The sequence below is a fragment of the Idiotropiscis lumnitzeri genome, chromosome 3 (genome assembly GCF_059441095.1).
Source record: "Idiotropiscis lumnitzeri isolate Australia: NSW breed Sydney's pygmy pipehorse chromosome 3, RoL_Ilum_1.0, whole genome shotgun sequence".
NCBI classification, from domain to species: domain Eukaryota; kingdom Metazoa; phylum Chordata; class Actinopteri; order Syngnathiformes; family Syngnathidae; genus Idiotropiscis; species Idiotropiscis lumnitzeri.
In genome coordinates this window covers 9,841,963-9,860,269 of record NC_142393.1, presented here as the reverse complement: position 1 = coordinate 9,860,269, position 18,307 = coordinate 9,841,963, and the positions used below count along the sequence as shown (strand labels likewise).

Below are 18,307 nucleotides of genomic sequence, written 5' to 3'. Positions count from 1 at the left end.
ATTTTGTGACTTACTCATAAAATCTTACATGGCTTAGCACCTTCCTATCTTGCCGAATTGGTGGCAGTACCGTATGTTCAGTCTCTAAGCTACATGCTGATCTTTTAGTGACTCCGAGCGCTAAAAAGGAAGTCTGCACATTCTAGATCAGGGACGGGCAACTCAAGTGATGGCGAATTCATTAATGATGCATTGTCGACCTCTTCGTCACCATTGTTCTACAAATGCACCTCTGGGGATGTTCTGTTTCTAATTAAACATTCTTGAGGTTCTGACCAAACTTAATTCATGTCTGTTCTCCGCAGAGGAAGCACAGCTGGAACACGACGCGATATCTTATGGGCTCACTTGACTGGGGATGATGAGCGGAAGCAGCGACCGTTGAACTGAGGGGGAAACAGCCCAACTGACTTAGGGGTGTGGACAGAGCGCACACTCGGAGAAAGAGAGAGAGAGGCGGGCATATAAAGAGCGACAGCACAAAGCAGACTTTATCCTGCTCTCCTGTCCTGCTTACTCGGGCCTCACAGCAAAACGCCCTTCGCCCTTCCCCTTCACTCACTCAGCACACCTCCTCCAGCACGCGCTCCCAACTCACTCTGACCATGTGGAGGATGAACGGCATCGCTCTCGTCCTGGTGCTCTGCACATTACTACAATCTAGTAAGTTACCGATTATGATATCTAATTTGGAAATGTAGCTTTCTGATTGTATATATGTTTGTTTTACTTTCTTCTGTTTCTGGATTTGGGGTTTATGTTATCTGGTACACGTTGCCTAGGTGACCTGCCTTCATTTGTAAAAAAAAAACCGAATGATGGGTTTTTTGGCAACAGAGCCCCTTATCAGATCCCTTATCAGAACACAGTTACAACCCCTTCACTCCGACGTCCCTCATTCGAGTGAAAGAGAATCCCCACAGGGGTTAATAAAGTTGAAAGTAGGAAGTGAAAAGTGAAAACCTTTGGAGGCTTGCTTGGCAGAATGGTCGCCCGAGACACAAAGAGTCTGCTCAGGAGCAGAAAGTTGCCGTTGAGAATAATTATGCTTTGTATCCTGTAGTGCCCCTGCGTGCGTGTGCATGCTTGTGGCATGTGTGTGTGTGTGTGTCTGAGAGGCCTAATACTAATTGCATAGTGATGACTGCATGGCTTTCATGCCACAGCCGCCATCAAATTTCAACTTAAATCCAGGTTCAATGACTTCTGCAGTGTAAAATTTGGCGTGTCCTTGACCTGTATTATCAGAAAGATGAAAATAGCTCAGGGACAACTTTGAAGAGACTTGGGCTTGACTTTATTGATCCCTTGGGATGACTCTCTCAGGGAAATTCAAGTTCCAGCAGCACATGCATGATAGAACAGCAGCGCACAGGTCATAACATAGACAAATGTGCAAAATGATTATAACGAGATGCATGGCTATAAGCGAAATATTGTTATAATATGGTTATTACACTGAATGCAGTTTTTTTCCACCAGAGGAAGGGTGTCCATATGAGTGTGAATGGCAACATCCCCCTTCCATACTGTCCTCAGTACTCTCGTAAGACTCTATCTCCTCCCCACCCAGAGTTGTACAGTATCACGACATGATGGACAAAAGAGTTTTTGAGCCCGTTGATCCGACACTTGGGAAGCAGCAGTCTCCCACTGAACAAGCTCCTCTGGTTGCTGATGACAGTGTGCAGAGGGCAGCTGGCATTGTCCTTAATATCCAGCGGTTTGGTCAAAGTCCTCACCTCCGCCACCATCACCACAGACTCCAGCTTCATGCCGACCACTGAGCCGGCTCACCTGATCTCCACCTCAGTATCAGAACCGGTCGCGGTCTAGGTCTGGACTTACCAAATTCAAGAACCAGATCCTTGGTTTTAGAAGTGTTGGTGCTTCCTGTGGCACCATGCAGCAAAGTCCCCCAAGCATCTTTGTGAGATGGTTGAACATGCTGCTTGTTTGTAGAATAACGAGGGTCACTGTCTACATCAGCTGCTGATCAGATGTTAATTCAATTTGGAGGTACATGGAAATCCAGTTACTGTCTGCGCTCCTCAACATGACATAGCAGATCATCCAAGTATGTTTGCTATATCTGAAATGAGAGTTACACATGCCTGTTTGCAAAGTTGTTGAGGGATTTGCGTTGACATTCCAAAATTCACATGCTGAGTTTCAATTACGTAAATAAAAACATTGCATGCCCAGGTCTATCATGCCGCACTCTCGGGAACGATCCGATATTTCCGTGATTGACTCTTTCCTCTCGTCCTCATGCTTGCACGTTGTCTCGTAAGACGTGCTTGTTGTGGGTTGAAACAGATTCCTTTGAGAGGCCAGCCTCCATTCTTCAAGCGGTGCTGTGATCACACAGACCTGAAACATTGTTGACACTTAGCCTTATTCGGCAGCGCAGTGTGAATATGCAGACGGGCCGGCACACGGACACATGGAAGAAACGCGAATAAAATTGGTTTCCCTTCTATCAACAAAAGTGCTGATTGCAAAACGCAATAGCCAGTTTGGTGTTTTGAGGTACGAGACGGACATGAAGTGGAAGTTAAGTGACTTCTTGTGTCTTGCTCTTGGCGTGAAACTGCTGCAGATCAGGAGGTTTAATTGAATCCACATTAAATTTAGTTGCGGTGATGTCATCAGCTCCTCAAGGGCAAGGCAGCTGACCGGACCCATTTTGAACACCGCTTTGTTGTATTCTCACAAACAAGCAGAAATCTTGCATCTCTCAGACGGCGTCAACCGCTAAGTGCATTCAGAAAAACTAAATTACGCAGATGAAAGCGAAACGCTTCCCAAGAAGAACAAAGGCCTCCAATTTGTATTGTTGCACCACATCTTCAGCTGGCAGACATCTTAATTTAGACTTCTCGTAAATGACAAGGCCTGCGACAAGCAAACGCAAGAAAAACTTCATGGCTGAGCGTGACTGTGTTTACTAGCACAAACATGACACACACAACTCTCGTTGTTCAATACTGATGCACTTTGTAACACTCCGACAGAAATTGAAGGCAGTTTTTAATGAAGTCATTCGACCCCTCCTTTAGCGTTTCAAACTGTTCAAGGCTGCGGGGGTGGGGTGGCTGAACCCTGTCTCCCTTCAGCTCATCGTCTTCAATGGCTCGCTCGTTGATGAAGTCAAGGTCAAAGGCGGCGGTGAGAATCAGAGTAGAAATGAACCACACCCCACCAAGATATTGGCTCAAGGTTGGGAGTTTCCAAAGCGTGCAGCGCATGTGATTCTTTCAGCATACCCTTGCCAGTGATCAGTATGCCCTTTGTGCACTCAATGTGTATCATGTGACCATGCAAGATGGCGCAAGCCGTGAAGACTCGGATAACACAAAACACATTGAAATGACTAGAATTTAGATTTGACTGCAAAATGCAGCTGTCACGGTGACATTGTTATGACGCAGTGACAATATTAATGTCGAGCGGGGAAAAAATGACACAAGTGTAGAGTGCCTTACGTTGATCTTGTAGATATTGTCTTGGAAATGGTAATGCACCCGCGTTTCCTGCAATCTAACGACACTCAAACAACCTGAGAGGGAAAAACGACTTGGGCAGATTTCGTTAAGATGTTATTTCATAAATTCACCTGATTGATGTTGAGTTATTGGAAAAAAAATCTTATCAGAAAGGAGTGCGAATTGTACAGCGCCTGACAACCAGCCACTGTCACTCGCTCAAGTCAGTCATGAAAATGTCTTATTTTGATGAAACCGCTGCTTTGATTCAGGAATTCAAGTCGTTGCGTCATTCAGCACAACATTTTGTTTCCCAACTGAGAAAGAGGCTCTTTAAATATTTTTTCTATATTTTAAAAATATTTTTCATGTTTTCTTTTGATGCTCGAGTAGGAAGATTGCTTTCGTTCGTTTGTGGGGACGTTTAACTAAATGTGGACGTGGTAAAAAGCTTTCAATTTATCATCATTATATCATGACACCACTATCGCATCAAATGCGGAACGTTTTGCCACTGCTATTGACCAGCATTCTTTTGGCTCAATTGTTTTGATCGTTAACGTCGCGTCAGATGCCGAAGGGCGTGGGTCTGTTATATAATCCTTGGCAGTCTTAAATCAGACCAGGGTGTGGGTTCTCTTGGACCCAAAGTTGCAGCGTGATCTCGCAAAGTAATTAAACATGGAGCCTGCGCGCCGTCGAATGTGCTAATTATTCACAGCCGTTGCAGAAAGCTGAACAGCGAGCCTTCGCAGATAGGCCGGCTTTGACAATTCCCCTTTGCATTCCGTTCATCCGTTCCAAAGAAAACATATACAATAAAAAAAAAAACACAAACAGGACCCCTGTCACAGCTAGCGCAATGGTCATCCAGGAAAGAGGGGGCCCGACTTGGAGAAGTAAATCATGGACTAACAACATTTACACAGTCAAACACGCCTAATGGATAGCAGGCTATGCCATAAAGGTTCAACTTCCCTGTTCCAATTACTGCTGTTCTGCTTGAGCCTCATTGTTCTTTGTTCCCCAAGCACCCTGCAGCACAACCACATGATTTAAGCGGTGTAAAGAAAAATAGAAAGCAAAAACAACGTTGCCTTCTCGTGTTCCTTCTTGATGGGACAGCCAACACCCAGGCTGTGCTCGCAACGCGCCACATAATGAGCAGCAAAACAAAAGTCATTTCTACTCGACGTTGTCTTTATATGAAGGCAGCCGACCACCTGGCATCGATTCATTTGCGCTGGACGACCGGGCAGGGTTATCTTTACAAAGCAAAGATGTCTCACCTCGGGGGGAGAAAATTTTTTAATGAGACTGGCCGAGTACAATTTTAATGCCGGCTGTAATTATTGCTCTGTGAAAACATATTTAGTGCTTCCTAATTCGCAAAGATGTCTCCGATTGGTTACCACATTCTAAACGCTCACCGTATGACCTCCACATGTGCTTTCGAAAGTTTTTCTACTGTAGGTTTTTCTTTCCTTGTATTAGCTTGAGGGCCACAATTAAATCCCAACCTGATCGTTGTGCGTTATGGTTCTGTGAGTCTTTTTACAACCTCCACCACCCCCACCAACTTAGTTTCATGTAAGCACTGCAGCTGGAACGGAGCAGTCCACACACATCTGCCGCCTCCGACGCAGCTGGCGTTTCCACTTTCTTGTCGTCTTACAGTGGACAGACCCGTTTGGAAACACTGGTGTTGGATTTCACCAACTATTTTAATGAGCAAATTAGGGGTTGGATAAAAAAAAAAAAAAAACGTTACTTTCATCCTTCTTGAGGGGGTTCGCTCCAGCTTTGGCTTCTAGAAGCCTTGTGTTGCAGCTCCGTAAAGATAAGCGGACATCTTTTTAACAAAGTTGCTATGATTGAAGTCAAGTGTGTCTGTTGTGGCTCTCTGAAATGGGGGAAAAAAAAAGAACCACTTTGGCCAGATACCAAAAAAAACACACAACAGTGCATACAGTATTCTCTCTCACTCTCTGATCTATTTGTTCTGTCCGACGGCGATGTTATAAATATCATAGTCAACACAATTAATTTGGAGAATTTGAGCTTTCCAACTGAGACGCAGCAACTTTTAATAGACAGCATTTCTCAATTACAGTCCGCCTAGCCACAAATTGATGATGCCCAATTTTTGTCCCACACCGCTGCACCTAACGTGCAGTCGCCCGTACGCGTCCGCATGTGTGAGCGTTATCTGCTGCCCACACTGTGTTCACCTCTCCAGGTCAACTCATGGTTGTGGGAGTGCTGTGACAGACATATCCTGTCCAAGGATGTGCATGGATACATTCCAAAACCTGTTGTTGTCAATTCCTTTCATTCCCAAACTCCAAACGGTCTTATGTTTGGTTTAAAAACACCAGGGGTGTGGACTGGGTGGAAAAGATAACTTTTACCACCCTTCTGTGTGGGAACAAAAATAGTTTTCGATTCATGTACTCGAATGATGTTCGAGTATTCAAGGAAACTTTAGGGAAAGAAGTAGTGTCATTTTTTTTTTTTTGGTAGTTCGCCAGGATGTTGGGTCGTGTTATATTCCAGAGGGCCGCAATGAACACGTTCAAAACTGCTTGGGTCAATGTTGGTTTAGTTTGGAAAGTTTCAGTCATTTTCTTCCTTTAGAATTCACAGCGCTTTTTACAAATTTATGCTAATTACTTAACTCTAGAAACTGTTTCCTGCCTTGGAAAAAAATACGTTGTGTAAAGCTTTTTTCATGGGATGGTTTTCATGTGGGAAAAAAATTGTTAAATTTGTCATCTGTAATTTGAAGGAATCATTTTAGTACACAACACTTCACGGCCAACTGTCGCGTCGGCCTAGAAGTTGTCACATCGGACCGTAAAATGATTGAAGAACGGCAACTATTCCGGACCTTCTGCGCATGCGCGAGACAAAGTACCGCTCCAATTTCAGCTTCAGTTTTTCCGCTTTTGTCACTTCCTGATCTTGTCCAGTGCACTGATTTGTTGAGTCACAGCCAATCACAGTGATCTGTCCCGACAGCCCATCCCTATTAGACGGACACGCCCTCAAGACGCCCCAACAATGTCTACGACCTTGCGACGTGATGCATTACTCTACAAAGACGGCGTGTGCCGACTTCCCGACGGCCGATGTCTGATTGGTGTGTTTTTGATCATCTTTTCTTGCTTTACCTCTTTTACTGACTCCATCATTTCCACAAACCATTTGAAGCGTTGTAGAATAGGCAAAAGGAAAAAGAAAAACATTACATTTTGGTTGAGCACAGAATTTGTTTTCTTCACTTATCACAGTGACCCCTAGTGGACAATTATTTAGCCGTGGCAAAGATGTGCTTGCTATGAACAGACCACTCGTTCGGTTGCTAGGCAGACACATCAGCGACCAAAAGATAATTGTTAGGAACTCAGGATTCTCATGTGGTGGTCAAAACTATTCTCTTTCTGAGTAAACGCTTAACCAACAACCATTTTGGAGACGAGCGGCTTTATTTGAGAGGCGAGTTCAAAAAGAGCCAAACATGCAATGGTTGCCGCCTTGAAAATGGGATGAGTTATGGTTCTTTCTGATTCATCTGTTGGTCATTCGAAAGCGGATGTAAGGATGCCCCTTTAAGCTTCACTTTTTTTTCTTTTTTTTTTTGTGTGTGTGTGTGTGTGTGTGTGGTATTTGATACCTGAAGGAGCCAAAATGAAAACCTGACCAAAGTGACCTTGATCGTTATATATAATTGATTCCTGACTTATTTCAGGAGGTATTTACAATCAGACATGGAAGGTCATCTCAAGGGTCTTCTCTACATCTGGGGTGGGGCACAGAAAAGCGAGCAAGGGCGTTGTCTCGATACTGACTGGGTGGAGGTCAAATTCAAAATCCTTAAGGCTGCCGACGCTTCCCCCTTGCGCATGAGCTCACACGTTCCTCGACTTACTGACGAGCCAAATGATGTGAAAAAGAAGACAGCTGCTTCACCTTTCCCTCCCCTTCTCAAACCGCTTCAATGCCCAAAGAGGGGAACTTGGCTTCCTTTCTTGACAGCACGTCCAAAATGCTGCTGGTGTCCCCTCGTCTCTCGCAGCAACCCTTTAATCAGTTGTGACTGTATTTCACCGAGGTTTCTCCTCTCTGGATGCATGAGTGAGGAGAATAGAAATGCTAAGGACGGCACTGGTTCCACACCGGATGATGACTAGAAACATCTCAATGAATGAGAACTATGCTGAAGTCATGTTAGGTTTTCTTTTTGTTCATGTGGCAGACCAAAAAGTAGATCTAAGAAAATATGACTCAGCCGTAGAGACGGCAAAGGTCTCAGGTCACCATTATATTATTATACCAATATTATACCCAAAAGAATTTTTGTTAGAGTTATGCATTTGAAATGGTCATTCGGGGTAAAAAGGTATTGAGGGGTGTGACAGTCGCCGGAGCGACGTGTCCGTCTGCGGGCCCACACACCAGCGATGTTTAGTCCTGTTGCACTGAACCCCGTCGCGTTTATGCCACTGCCACACACCATTTAGGTTCATGTGAAAGCAGGAGTCCAACGCCAGTCGGCCACTACAACAAATATACCATCACTCCATTATATGCATATATTTTTGTCAAGCCCAAAAAGAATGTAGCATGGAAGCCTCCACACGCCATCATGATTCTATATTGCAACTTCTCTTCTACTTATGGTCTGTTGGATGCCACATCAAAAAAGGAGAACAGCAGGCTGCAAGATTCGCAAAGCTCAGGCTGGGAATCTGTTACGTGTCGCCAGTAGTGACAATCGTGTGTTTTGTCTGCATCATACAAAGTACTGTATTTTGTTCACGTGGAGCATTGTGTCATGATTTGAATGTGTATTGACCACTCATTTCAAATATCAATGAAGCGTCTGCTTTCAGTATCTTCATTGTCATAATTTGTCAGCATTTTTATTTTGTATCGTGCCGGTAACAAACTCTGAATCGTACGTTGAGGCGTTGGCTCCATTCAGTGGTATTGTGATTAAAAATTTTGCTCCCCCACAATTTTAGACTATTAAATCTTCCAGCTCGTACTTTGGTAGGTGTGAGTGTGAGTGCTGTGTCTCAGAGGTGCCGAGGACTAAGTGGACCTTCAGGGGCGATCGCGCCTTTTCTGTTGCCGGTCCTTCTCTCTGGAATGACCTTCCATTGAATGTTAGGCAAACCCCGTCAAACTCGTTTGAAGACACATTTTTATTCTTTAGCTTTTCAACTCATCACGAGACTGTTCTACTGTTCTTCTTGTATCTATTGTTTATGTTTTAATTTTCTCGCTAATTTATATGACACCATATGGAAAGCGCTTTGTTACAGCTCCAGCTGTTGCGCAATATAAATAAAATTGTATTTTATTGTATTGTATCGTGTCGGTCCTGTGATCGATTGGTGATCAGGCCAGGGGGGAATCCTGCGATTCAAAGTCAGCTGGGATAGACTCTAATCGTCCATGTGACCCTGAAGGGGTGTACAAAATACATAAATGGAAACTGGAAGACACAAATCACTGGCATTTTTATGTGAAAATGACAAAACTATTTGTCTGTTGGAGAGGGAAAAAAAACACCTCCCTCCACAGTCTTTGCACCACCCAACTTAATCCTTGCGTCATTTCAAACATTGCCCAGATGAAGACCAGATAGTGGGAGGCTGCGACCCTTTGACTGTTTATTTGCACAGGAACAGCGACAATTGGACCATATGTGTCTTCTAATTACTTGGCGAACACTCAAGCCACCTACTCGAATTTTTGGTTTACCACACCATGCTGTTGAACCCACCCCTCTCCAAACAATCCCGTGTTTACGGCGGCAACATTGTCTCAAGATTGTTCCTCTGGTGCCCAGATTTGTTTGCCAAACCGAGCTTTTAAAAATCGCTGTTCTTTCTCTAAATTTGCAGATGCTGTAATGGGCCAAGATGATCAAGCAACAGACACACCAGCGAGTAATCCGGCCGCAGATGACAGTGGCGGTAAGTTTGAATCTGAATCAGTCACAAAGGTGTGAAACAAATTCATATGAGCATGTTTTTTTTTTTTGTCTATTGCTTCCGACCTTCTAGAGATTCCGTATGGCGCAATATTTCACTGAGTAAAGGACAAAATTGTGCTGTTTTTTGTTTTTGTTTTTCGTGATGAAAAACAGCACCGCCGTGCATGTCCCACATCTGCTTTACAGTCAGAGGTTGTTGCTTTAAATCCCACTTCAAGCCTTTTTGGGTAGAGTTTGCCTGGTTTCCTCCCACATCCCAACAGTCTGTAAATTCTCCGTTAGTGTGTATACGACTTCAATGAAAGACAGCTGAGATTTCAGTTCACCTGGTGCAAAAAATGGACAAAAAGATGAATTTTCCCGCATTAATTCGCTTCATCCGTGTACTCTCAGTCACTCCCAGCGTCATGGACTTGGGTGCCCAGCCGAACACCGTCGCTCCAGATTCCGATGTCCCTGCAGTGGCTGAAGGAGACTCTGACGCTCCAGCTGATAATATGCCTCCCCCTGAGAACAATTCTCCTAGTGCTGACAACCAGGAAGGTGACGCCTCGGGCACCACAGCTGGTCCGGGTGCTCTTGGCGATGATGTCACACTAGTCCTGCAGTCGTCAGATTTGTCTATCTTCAGTGCAACAAAGGTGAACGCATTTGGGGAAAAGAAGATGTGTTTATTAGGTTTGGGTGTATCGTAAAAGCATGTCTCATGTCACTTCCTGTCTCCACAGCCCGTGGTGGAATGCGTCGGGAAGGAGGAGATTGATGAGAGTAAAGCTGTCAAGGCTCTGGTCACTAAAACTAACTGTGTGGGTACATCGCACGAATCTCTTTCACTTTATGACTTGTCGGCCAATGTTTCCCAACCTTTATTGAGCCGAGGCACATATTTCACATTGGAAAAAAATCTCATGCGACGCCATTTAGAAAAACAATTCACAAAAGTAGGATACAGGAATAAGTACCTTCTGTCATCGAGTGGAAGAGCGTTCGATTTTTTTTTTCCTCTTATATGTGGTCGGCATTACGACTGTGTAATTAATTGAAATTCAATTACGATTACAAAATTGGCATAGTTGGAAAAAAAAAATGAAAAATTTATATACAGTTTTATCATATATAAAACATTGTTAAAATAGATTTGACATTTTACAATGTCTAACACTCCAGTTAGTAAACTTGAGTTCACAATTTGAGCGTTGTATTGAAAATGTTTATTTAAATTCAATTTAACACAGTTCTATGTGTATAACGAGTAAACTTTCTTTATACGTAATTTTTTATAATTATTTTAAGATCAAATAAATTTGATTTGTTTGAGTATTGCTTTCATTTATATTTTTTCTATTGTGTACACCCCAAAAAAATAATTGAGATTTCAATTCTTACTAAAATAATCGTGATTAATATTTTTTTCATAATCGAACAGCCCTGGTTGGCCTAGACAAATTACCACAAAACATTTTATTATTTTTATTATTATTATATAATTATTATATAATTTTTTGGGTTGGTCAAAATAATGGACATTAGATCATTTCCTGTGGGCACCCTCGATCATCTCTCAGGGCACACTAATGTGCCACTGCACACTGGTTGAGACTCACTGTTATAGGCAACGGTGACTAATAGGAATCAGTCCCCACAGCAAAACCACATCCAAGTTAGATGTGATTTTACTGTCCAGTGAAACTGTTTTCCAAGTAGACCAAAAACTGGTTCGAAGCAAAGAAAGAATTCCAAACGCTTCAACACCAAACGATAGACTTGAAGCAAACTTGAAGTGCTCTCAGTCCAGTTCGCTTTTGAATTTTTCAACTCTGTTGATGTGTTCACCCGTTAACGGAAAAGCCAGTTAATTTAGGCAGTTAGTTGTAATGGTTGAAAGAGAGCCGCCATTTACCAACCTAATCCAGCATGCAGCCGTCTATCCCTTCTCATTTCTGGCAGCGACACTTAAAGCCTTTTGCAAAGTATCTCTTCGAAATTCCTCCGGCATTGTAAATCATCGGCCTGTTTGCTGGCGGATGAAAAACGACTATGTAATATTTCCTGTCTTGGTCTGGAGTCCATAAGGCAAAAGAGGGAAGTGCCCTTGTGCAACTGCTTGTAGCTCTTAAACTCTCCTAAATTAGTTTAAGTTTACGTTCAATGTGTTTATTTGGTTCTGTCTCTCAGCTGTTAGATTTTACAAAACATTTTTCGGGGGCATCCCGAATCAAATCTTGATTTGATTAACATATTGTAAGGATGTTGTCGGCAATCGTGTTTGAGACAAGCGATCGCTTCATCTAATATGACATTTATGTTTTAAATGAAATCCAGTCTTTGCAAAGTATTGAGCTACTCATAATGAATGGCAATTTTCAGACGCTGTACGTAGCTGTGAACCGCTGACCCCCACTTGGGTTTAAACTGTAACATTCACAAGGCTTAAAGAACCATCTGAAGAAGTCATTTATTGCACTCACCTTAAAGCTAAACACGGACGAAGCTGCCAAAGAATGGTTTTGTTCATGAAGCATGTCATAAAAGAAGAGCAGATGAATGACTTTACTCCACGAATGATTGCTCTCGACCTGTTAACCTATAAATCGTAGCCGCAATGCGTTGCATCGGTGGCTAGTGGAACCTGCTGAACTTCAAATTCCTCATCAAATGTGAGTCCAGTCAGTCACACAAGGCCAAGTTGAGTGCAGCAGACACGAGATGCGCCACATGTGACACAGACAGATGCAAAAGAGCATGGCTTCCTCAGGAATGATTGCGTATCACAAATTCAGCCCTGCTGAGTTTTTCTCCTCGCCGCCTCACAAAATGTGGATTGTGCAGCTGCAGGCTCCGTCCCAATTAGCTATGAGTCGGGTTTTGCTCACAAGCGTCTCCTGGGAACAAAGCGAGACGCCTGGATCGCATTATAGAAAATGAAGAGTGATCCCAAGTCGTCATTGTGCAATGAGGTGATATCATTATTCACTACTAGGAGGAGGAAAGGCAGCAAGTATTCCATACAGCTGCGGTCTACTTCAGTGACGCACGCAAGAACATTCCGGAAATCGCATTTGTCTTTTGGCCACAACGCCCCACCCTGAGCAGCAAATGCAAATATTTTAAAAGATATTTGCGCAAGATAGGGAGTGAATGTCTGAGAAAAAAATAAATTCAAAGTGAAACAACAGAATGTTGGTCTAAACCAGGGGTGGGCAAACTTTTTGATTGGCGGGCCACAATGGGCTCTGAAATTTGGCAGAGGGGCCGTGCCAGGAGGAGTGTTTCGGTAACCTCCTCATCTGAGAATAAAAATACATCTGATTTTAAATGAAAGTGAAAAAAAGCATTACTACCAAATATATGGCTTTGACACACCACAGTAATTAGAAAATAAAACATTAATAACGTTTATTCATTTAGTTTTTTTCAAGTTCAGCGGGCCAGATTAAAACGTTTAACGGGCCGCATGTGGCCCCCGGGCCGCAGTTTGCCCACACCTGATCTAAACACTTGAGCAAATTACGGTCAGTCTTCAACCAACATCCAAAGCAGAATTGATCTGTAATTTCATTCCTGCCTTTTCAGGAGGACACAAAACAAATCCTTGAAGAGAGCAGTCTCCTGTGTTACAATGAAAACTGTCAAATCAAAATCTACCAGGAGGGAAATAACATCCAAATGGTCCGGAATGATGGTGGGTATCGATGGTATGAATTTGCAGAGTGGACAACATGCATTTTCTAAAATCTGTTTCCTTCCCCACATGCAGCTAAATCAAACACTCTGGTTGAAGCCCTCAAGGGGGAATTGAAAGACAAGGTAAGAAAGCACAAAACCGAACATAGACTTCAAAATTGGTCCTTGACCTTGGAAAACAATTGTGACAATGGCCAGTTCTTGGCCATCTTTCAGATGATGTGGTACGAGAGTTACTGAAACTGACCCAGTTTTTTTTTTTTTTTTTATTCGAATTTTCAAAAATATAAAATAATGGGATCAATTTGAGAATCCCATTGATTTGAGTTTCGGGCAGTATTCTAACGCTTGCAGTTTACGACAGATCTTTCTTACTGCTTGTGTTCCAAATTCGGTCCGCCATAATTATTTAAGTGTCTCATCTCCAATATTCACTTCTGTGTTTGCAGTTGGGAGTGACAAATTTGGAAGGGCCATTGTCTTCATCCTCATCCTCATCAGGTCGCTCTGTATTTGTGGGCATTCTGATCAGCGGTTTGCTGGTTGCGGCCGCCATTGTTGCTGGTTTCTGCAAATGCCAACGCCGAACTGACAGCAAGGCAGTCAAGCTGGTGAGTCGTTTTGACATTTTCTCTCTGGACATATCGCAGATTTGTTTTTCTTTTTTCTTTTTTTTTTTTACCTCAGTAGAAATTCCCTCTAATAGCTTGATTGTATTATTCACCGCAATGTACTGTAAGTTGGTTAGTGATGTGCCCGGGGTGAAACCAGATGATCAAGAATCGTTGTCTAAAGGAAAAAAAAATAAAAATTAAATGTTATCGTTATTGAAAAACTTTAGAAGCTTGAATTTGATTTTAACAATATGCGCTTTTATTGCCACAACGATCCTTTAGACATAAGAATCCCTTTGCACAAAACAGATTTAAAAGTTTGTCTGTGTAACATTTGTTCATTTTCAATTGGCAATAGAAAAAAAGGCGTTTTTTTTTGTTTGTTTTTTTTATTAAATCATACACAGAATGAAAAAAAAAATTCAGAATTAAACTTTAGGCTCAGGTCAAAAATACGTAATTGAAAAACGGGACTGATTTGGATTTTAATATTTACCCCGGGAGTTTGATAATTACCATACGTTTGCTTGTTTTTGTTCAAAATGTTCACGAATAAGAAACAGCCTGAAAATTGCAAGGTGCCAAAGACCAAATGAAGCAACATGGGGAAAAAAATAATAACACAGGAGCCTCTAACAATAGCATCACTCGTATATTAAGCTGATAAGCACGGCATCTTTATTTATATAGCACATTACATACAAAAAATAACTCACATTATTTCACATAATTTTAAATATATTATTTAAAAGCATTTACAAACAAATGGTTCAAGACATTTAAAAGCAAAGCAAAAAGATGCAAAACGATCTTACTAAAATTGCAAAGACAAGATTTTGAAAAAAAAAAAAAAAACATTTTCAAAATGCTGAGGAAAAAGCACCGTTTTTAACCTGGATTCAAAGCATTTACACTTCACTCATTCCATTTTGTGTACAGCATAACAGCTAAATGCTGCTTCACCATGTTTACTTTGAACTCTGGGCTCCACTAATTGAGCCGAATCCACAAACCAGCAGCAGAACGTTGTGCGAGGTGTCCCTTTAACTCATTCACTGCAGCCAAATTAAAAAAAAAAAAGATTTTTGACGTCTATAGCCGTCATTGGCAGTGAATGAGTTAAGTGTTGTGTATTAAGAACTACACTAAAATATTTTTAAAATATGATGTTTTTGACATGCTTGTGCTCTACCGACAGACAGAGGAGGCTTATCCAGTGGATCAGGATAACCAAGGCAACACCCTGGTGTCCGTGGCTCCACTTAGCCCCCCGGCAGAAACCCAAGAGAAACCCAATGTGAACGGAGAATCTCCTGAAGCTGCCAAGACGGAGCCTCCTCCCACCAACGGCCACTCTGCCACCAAGACTGCAGACACCGAGCTCTGAACCCCTCTCACCCTCACACACACACACACACACACATGCACACACACTGGCGCACACACCAACACAAACGTATCCATACAAACCCAACGATGCAATCATCCGGGACTTCAACACGACTATGGTCACCTATATTGCCTTCTTTGGCTGAGTCCTGCAACAAGCACCAGGAAAACTAGTCGGATAATGACGGAGTTGGCGACGGTGGATGTTAACGACGGCTCAGTTCCTAACTTGTTGACGGCGCTCGAGCTAGAGAATGGGAGATGAGCGATTTTGGGTGGGACCAAAATGAATTTTTAGCATGACTCACCCATGACCGGGTCCCGTGAGGGCCTCAGCAGCTTCGTACTGTCGACACCCATCATCCAGCGTGTCATCTAGTTCGCCGCTCCACCCTCTGCTAGAACATATGACACATACGCACATGTGCCTCAGTCACTGACGAAGCTTCATCCCCCTTGAATTATTGAACAGAGAGATGTGTGAAAGTGTGTGTGTATCCTCCTGACCCCTGCAGGCTTCTTCTGCTAACTGTATGTATGCATGACTTCATGTGGTCTTTTTTTTTTGCCACTCTAATGTAAACGTGTGCAAAAGGTATTGTTCCACCTCATCATTTTTTGTCACCACGACAGTCAACGTTGTCAACGTGCCCAAAAAGGCAAGGCGGAAATTCAGAAAGATGAACTGACTGTATAAATATCTAACTTGGCAAGGCTACTCATCAGTGTTATTTTTTATTCATTAGACTGTCCTGTGTATGCTATTTTATATCCGTATTCTTATGAGCGGTGTGACGCAATTTTTTTTTTTCAATGCTATTCGCAATTCTGTTATTTTGCTTCAACCTGCCCGAGTTTTCACTTGAAAGCTGTTGGACAACAAAGCACGCAACGCACATGGTGGTGCAACTGTGTAATTTTTTTTTCTTACATTTTTCTTGCAAGAGAGTCAACACAGAAGGAAACTACTGTTTTAAATGTTAAACTGGAACCCAATTTGACCTGATTTAATTTTGTATCGTGTTATTACCCACATTCCACTCTGACTGTTTTGCTTCACAAGAAGACATTTTAAATTGGATTTAAGGTCAAAAGAATCAAATAAAGGTTTGTTTGTGTGTTTTTTTTAAATGATGTGTTTGGTTTTATTCTTGTTTTATGTGCTCAGCCACTATTTTTAATTGGAGCTTTGTCTTAAATGACCACGAGTCAAGTGAAGATTGTCGGTTGAGATTTGACTAAAACGGAAACATTCACTAATCCACAGATTAGGGCTGGGCAATAAACCGAAAATTTACCGTTACCGAAATTTATTACAATGACCGACATCATTTTGCCCATGTCGGTAAATTTGCTGTTTAGAAAAAAAGAAAAGAAAAAGTCTTTTCTATCTGCGGCAATGTTCATGCCCCATCAAGACGGCTACAACGCGTCTAGTCACGTGACTCCACCCATCTGAACCCTAGTTGGAAACCCTAACCCTAGTTGGAAACCCTAACCCTAGTTAGAAACCCTAACCCTAGTTGGAAACCCTGATCCTAGTTGGAAACCCTAACCCTAACCCTAGTTGAAAACCCTAACCCTAATTGGAAACCCTAACCCTAGCCCTAGTTGGAAACCCTAACCCTAGTTGGAAACCCTGATCCTAGTTGGAAACCCTAACCCTAACCCTAGTTGAAAACCCTAACCCTAATTGGAAACCCTAACCCTAGCCCTAGTTGGAAACCCTAACCCTAGTTGGAAACCCTGATCCTAGTTGGAAACCCTAACCCTAACCCTAGCTGGAAACCCTAACCCTAGTTGGAAACCGTAATCCTAGTTGGAAACCCAAACAACATGGATCCCTGTTTGAGCCTGACTGTGCATTACATAGACGACAAGTGGCGACTGCGCACCAGAGTACTCAAGACGGCACATTTTCCCGATTATTCACACTTGTTTATTTGGCTTGTATTGACAATTTTTTTCATTTTATTAAGCATTTTTGTATTTGGTATTATTTATATACACGAGACCACACCGATCTAGGGCTTTGCTCATGGCACTACAGCATCTTGGCGCAATATATTTGCAGAAAAAGATTTTGTGAGAGGCACCCTTTCTCTCCTGTTCTTTGTGACATTGTTCAAGTCATGCAAAGCAAGCTATTTGGAATGTTTATACAAATGATTTTTGTACTTTTATTTTTCATTGAAAGTAATGTGTATCAGTCGGTCAATAAGAAAAGCAGTTCATATTCATTTCCTGCATTTATTTTGATTTTGGTCCACAGGGGGAATTTATTGTGCATTTATCGTTATCGAGGTAAAATCGCTCAATTTATCGCGATATTGATTCAAGGTCATATCGCCCTACCACAGATGAAAATGTTTTTAATTTACATTCATTTATCTCCCACCAAAATAATCATATCTTGCAATCAAATGGACAAACATCGTTTTTCCAAGGCACATTGTCCAATAAGCAGTTATTAACCACTCGGACATGTGGACATGTCCTCAAGGCTCATACTTACACCAGTTCTCGAACATGCTTGGCATTTCAAGTCCCGAAGCCCATCGAGTTACTGAGGCTTGTATAAGTAATGACATCATTTCACACTGATTTGTTTGGGCGGGGCAGTGACAAACTCCACCAGCTGTGTTTGCGCCACACACACACACACACACACACACACACACACAATACTACATACCGTGCTCACCTCAGTCCTTAGTTCCCCCCCTCGTCATCACGCACACTTGTAACTCTTTTTCTGCCAGTCTCGCAGGTGTCTGGCTCGTTTATTTCATGTCCCAAGTGAATTTCAAGTCAGCCAACTTCAACACCTTCCCAGCTCATGCCAGAGCTGAACCACCAGAACAAGAAGAAGCACGTTGGCATGAATACGTACGTCTCCAGTTTACAGCATATCAGATGCCACATGGGTCAAATTTGAAAGGTGTAAATCCCTGCGAACATGAATGAATGCGCAGTACGACCACGTGTGATCTTGAACTGTGCAAGACGCGCTCGTCTTATGTGGCCCGGCTCCAACCCACGTTTGGGTCTCATTCCACTGGCCCGACATGGTCATATTTATGACATTACTCCCAAATGGAGTCTGGCCAAGCACTGTCTTCAAG

The 18,307-nt window shown here is 42.5% G+C and overlaps 1 protein-coding gene across 1 annotated transcript; it reads left to right on the top strand.

Annotated features, from left to right (window-relative positions):
• Positions 1–457: 457 nt before the first annotated feature.
• LOC148339814 (uncharacterized) lies at positions 458–16,313 on the top strand. Its single transcript, XM_088292225.1, has 8 exons — positions 458–663; positions 9,404–9,475; positions 9,889–10,136; positions 10,224–10,301; positions 13,069–13,177; positions 13,253–13,302; positions 13,629–13,790; positions 14,992–16,313. Exons 1-8 carry the CDS (start codon positions 606–608, stop codon positions 15,178–15,180), a joined length of 966 nt encoding a protein of 321 aa, XP_088148351.1. The 5' UTR covers positions 458–605; the 3' UTR covers positions 15,181–16,313.
• Positions 16,314–18,307: the final 1,994 nt, after the last annotated feature.

Excerpts from the sequence above, each read along its gene's own strand:
- LOC148339814 (XM_088292225.1), top strand. The coding sequence starts at position 606 with ATGTGGAGGATGAACGGCATCGCTCTCGTCCTGGTGCTCTGCACATTA. Across the intron at positions 664-9,403 it reads CTGCACATTACTACAATCTA|ATGCTGTAATGGGCCAAGAT; the intron begins GTAAGTTACCGA and ends CTAAATTTGCAG. Across the intron at positions 9,476-9,888 it reads GGCCGCAGATGACAGTGGCG|TCACTCCCAGCGTCATGGAC; the intron begins GTAAGTTTGAAT and ends GTGTACTCTCAG.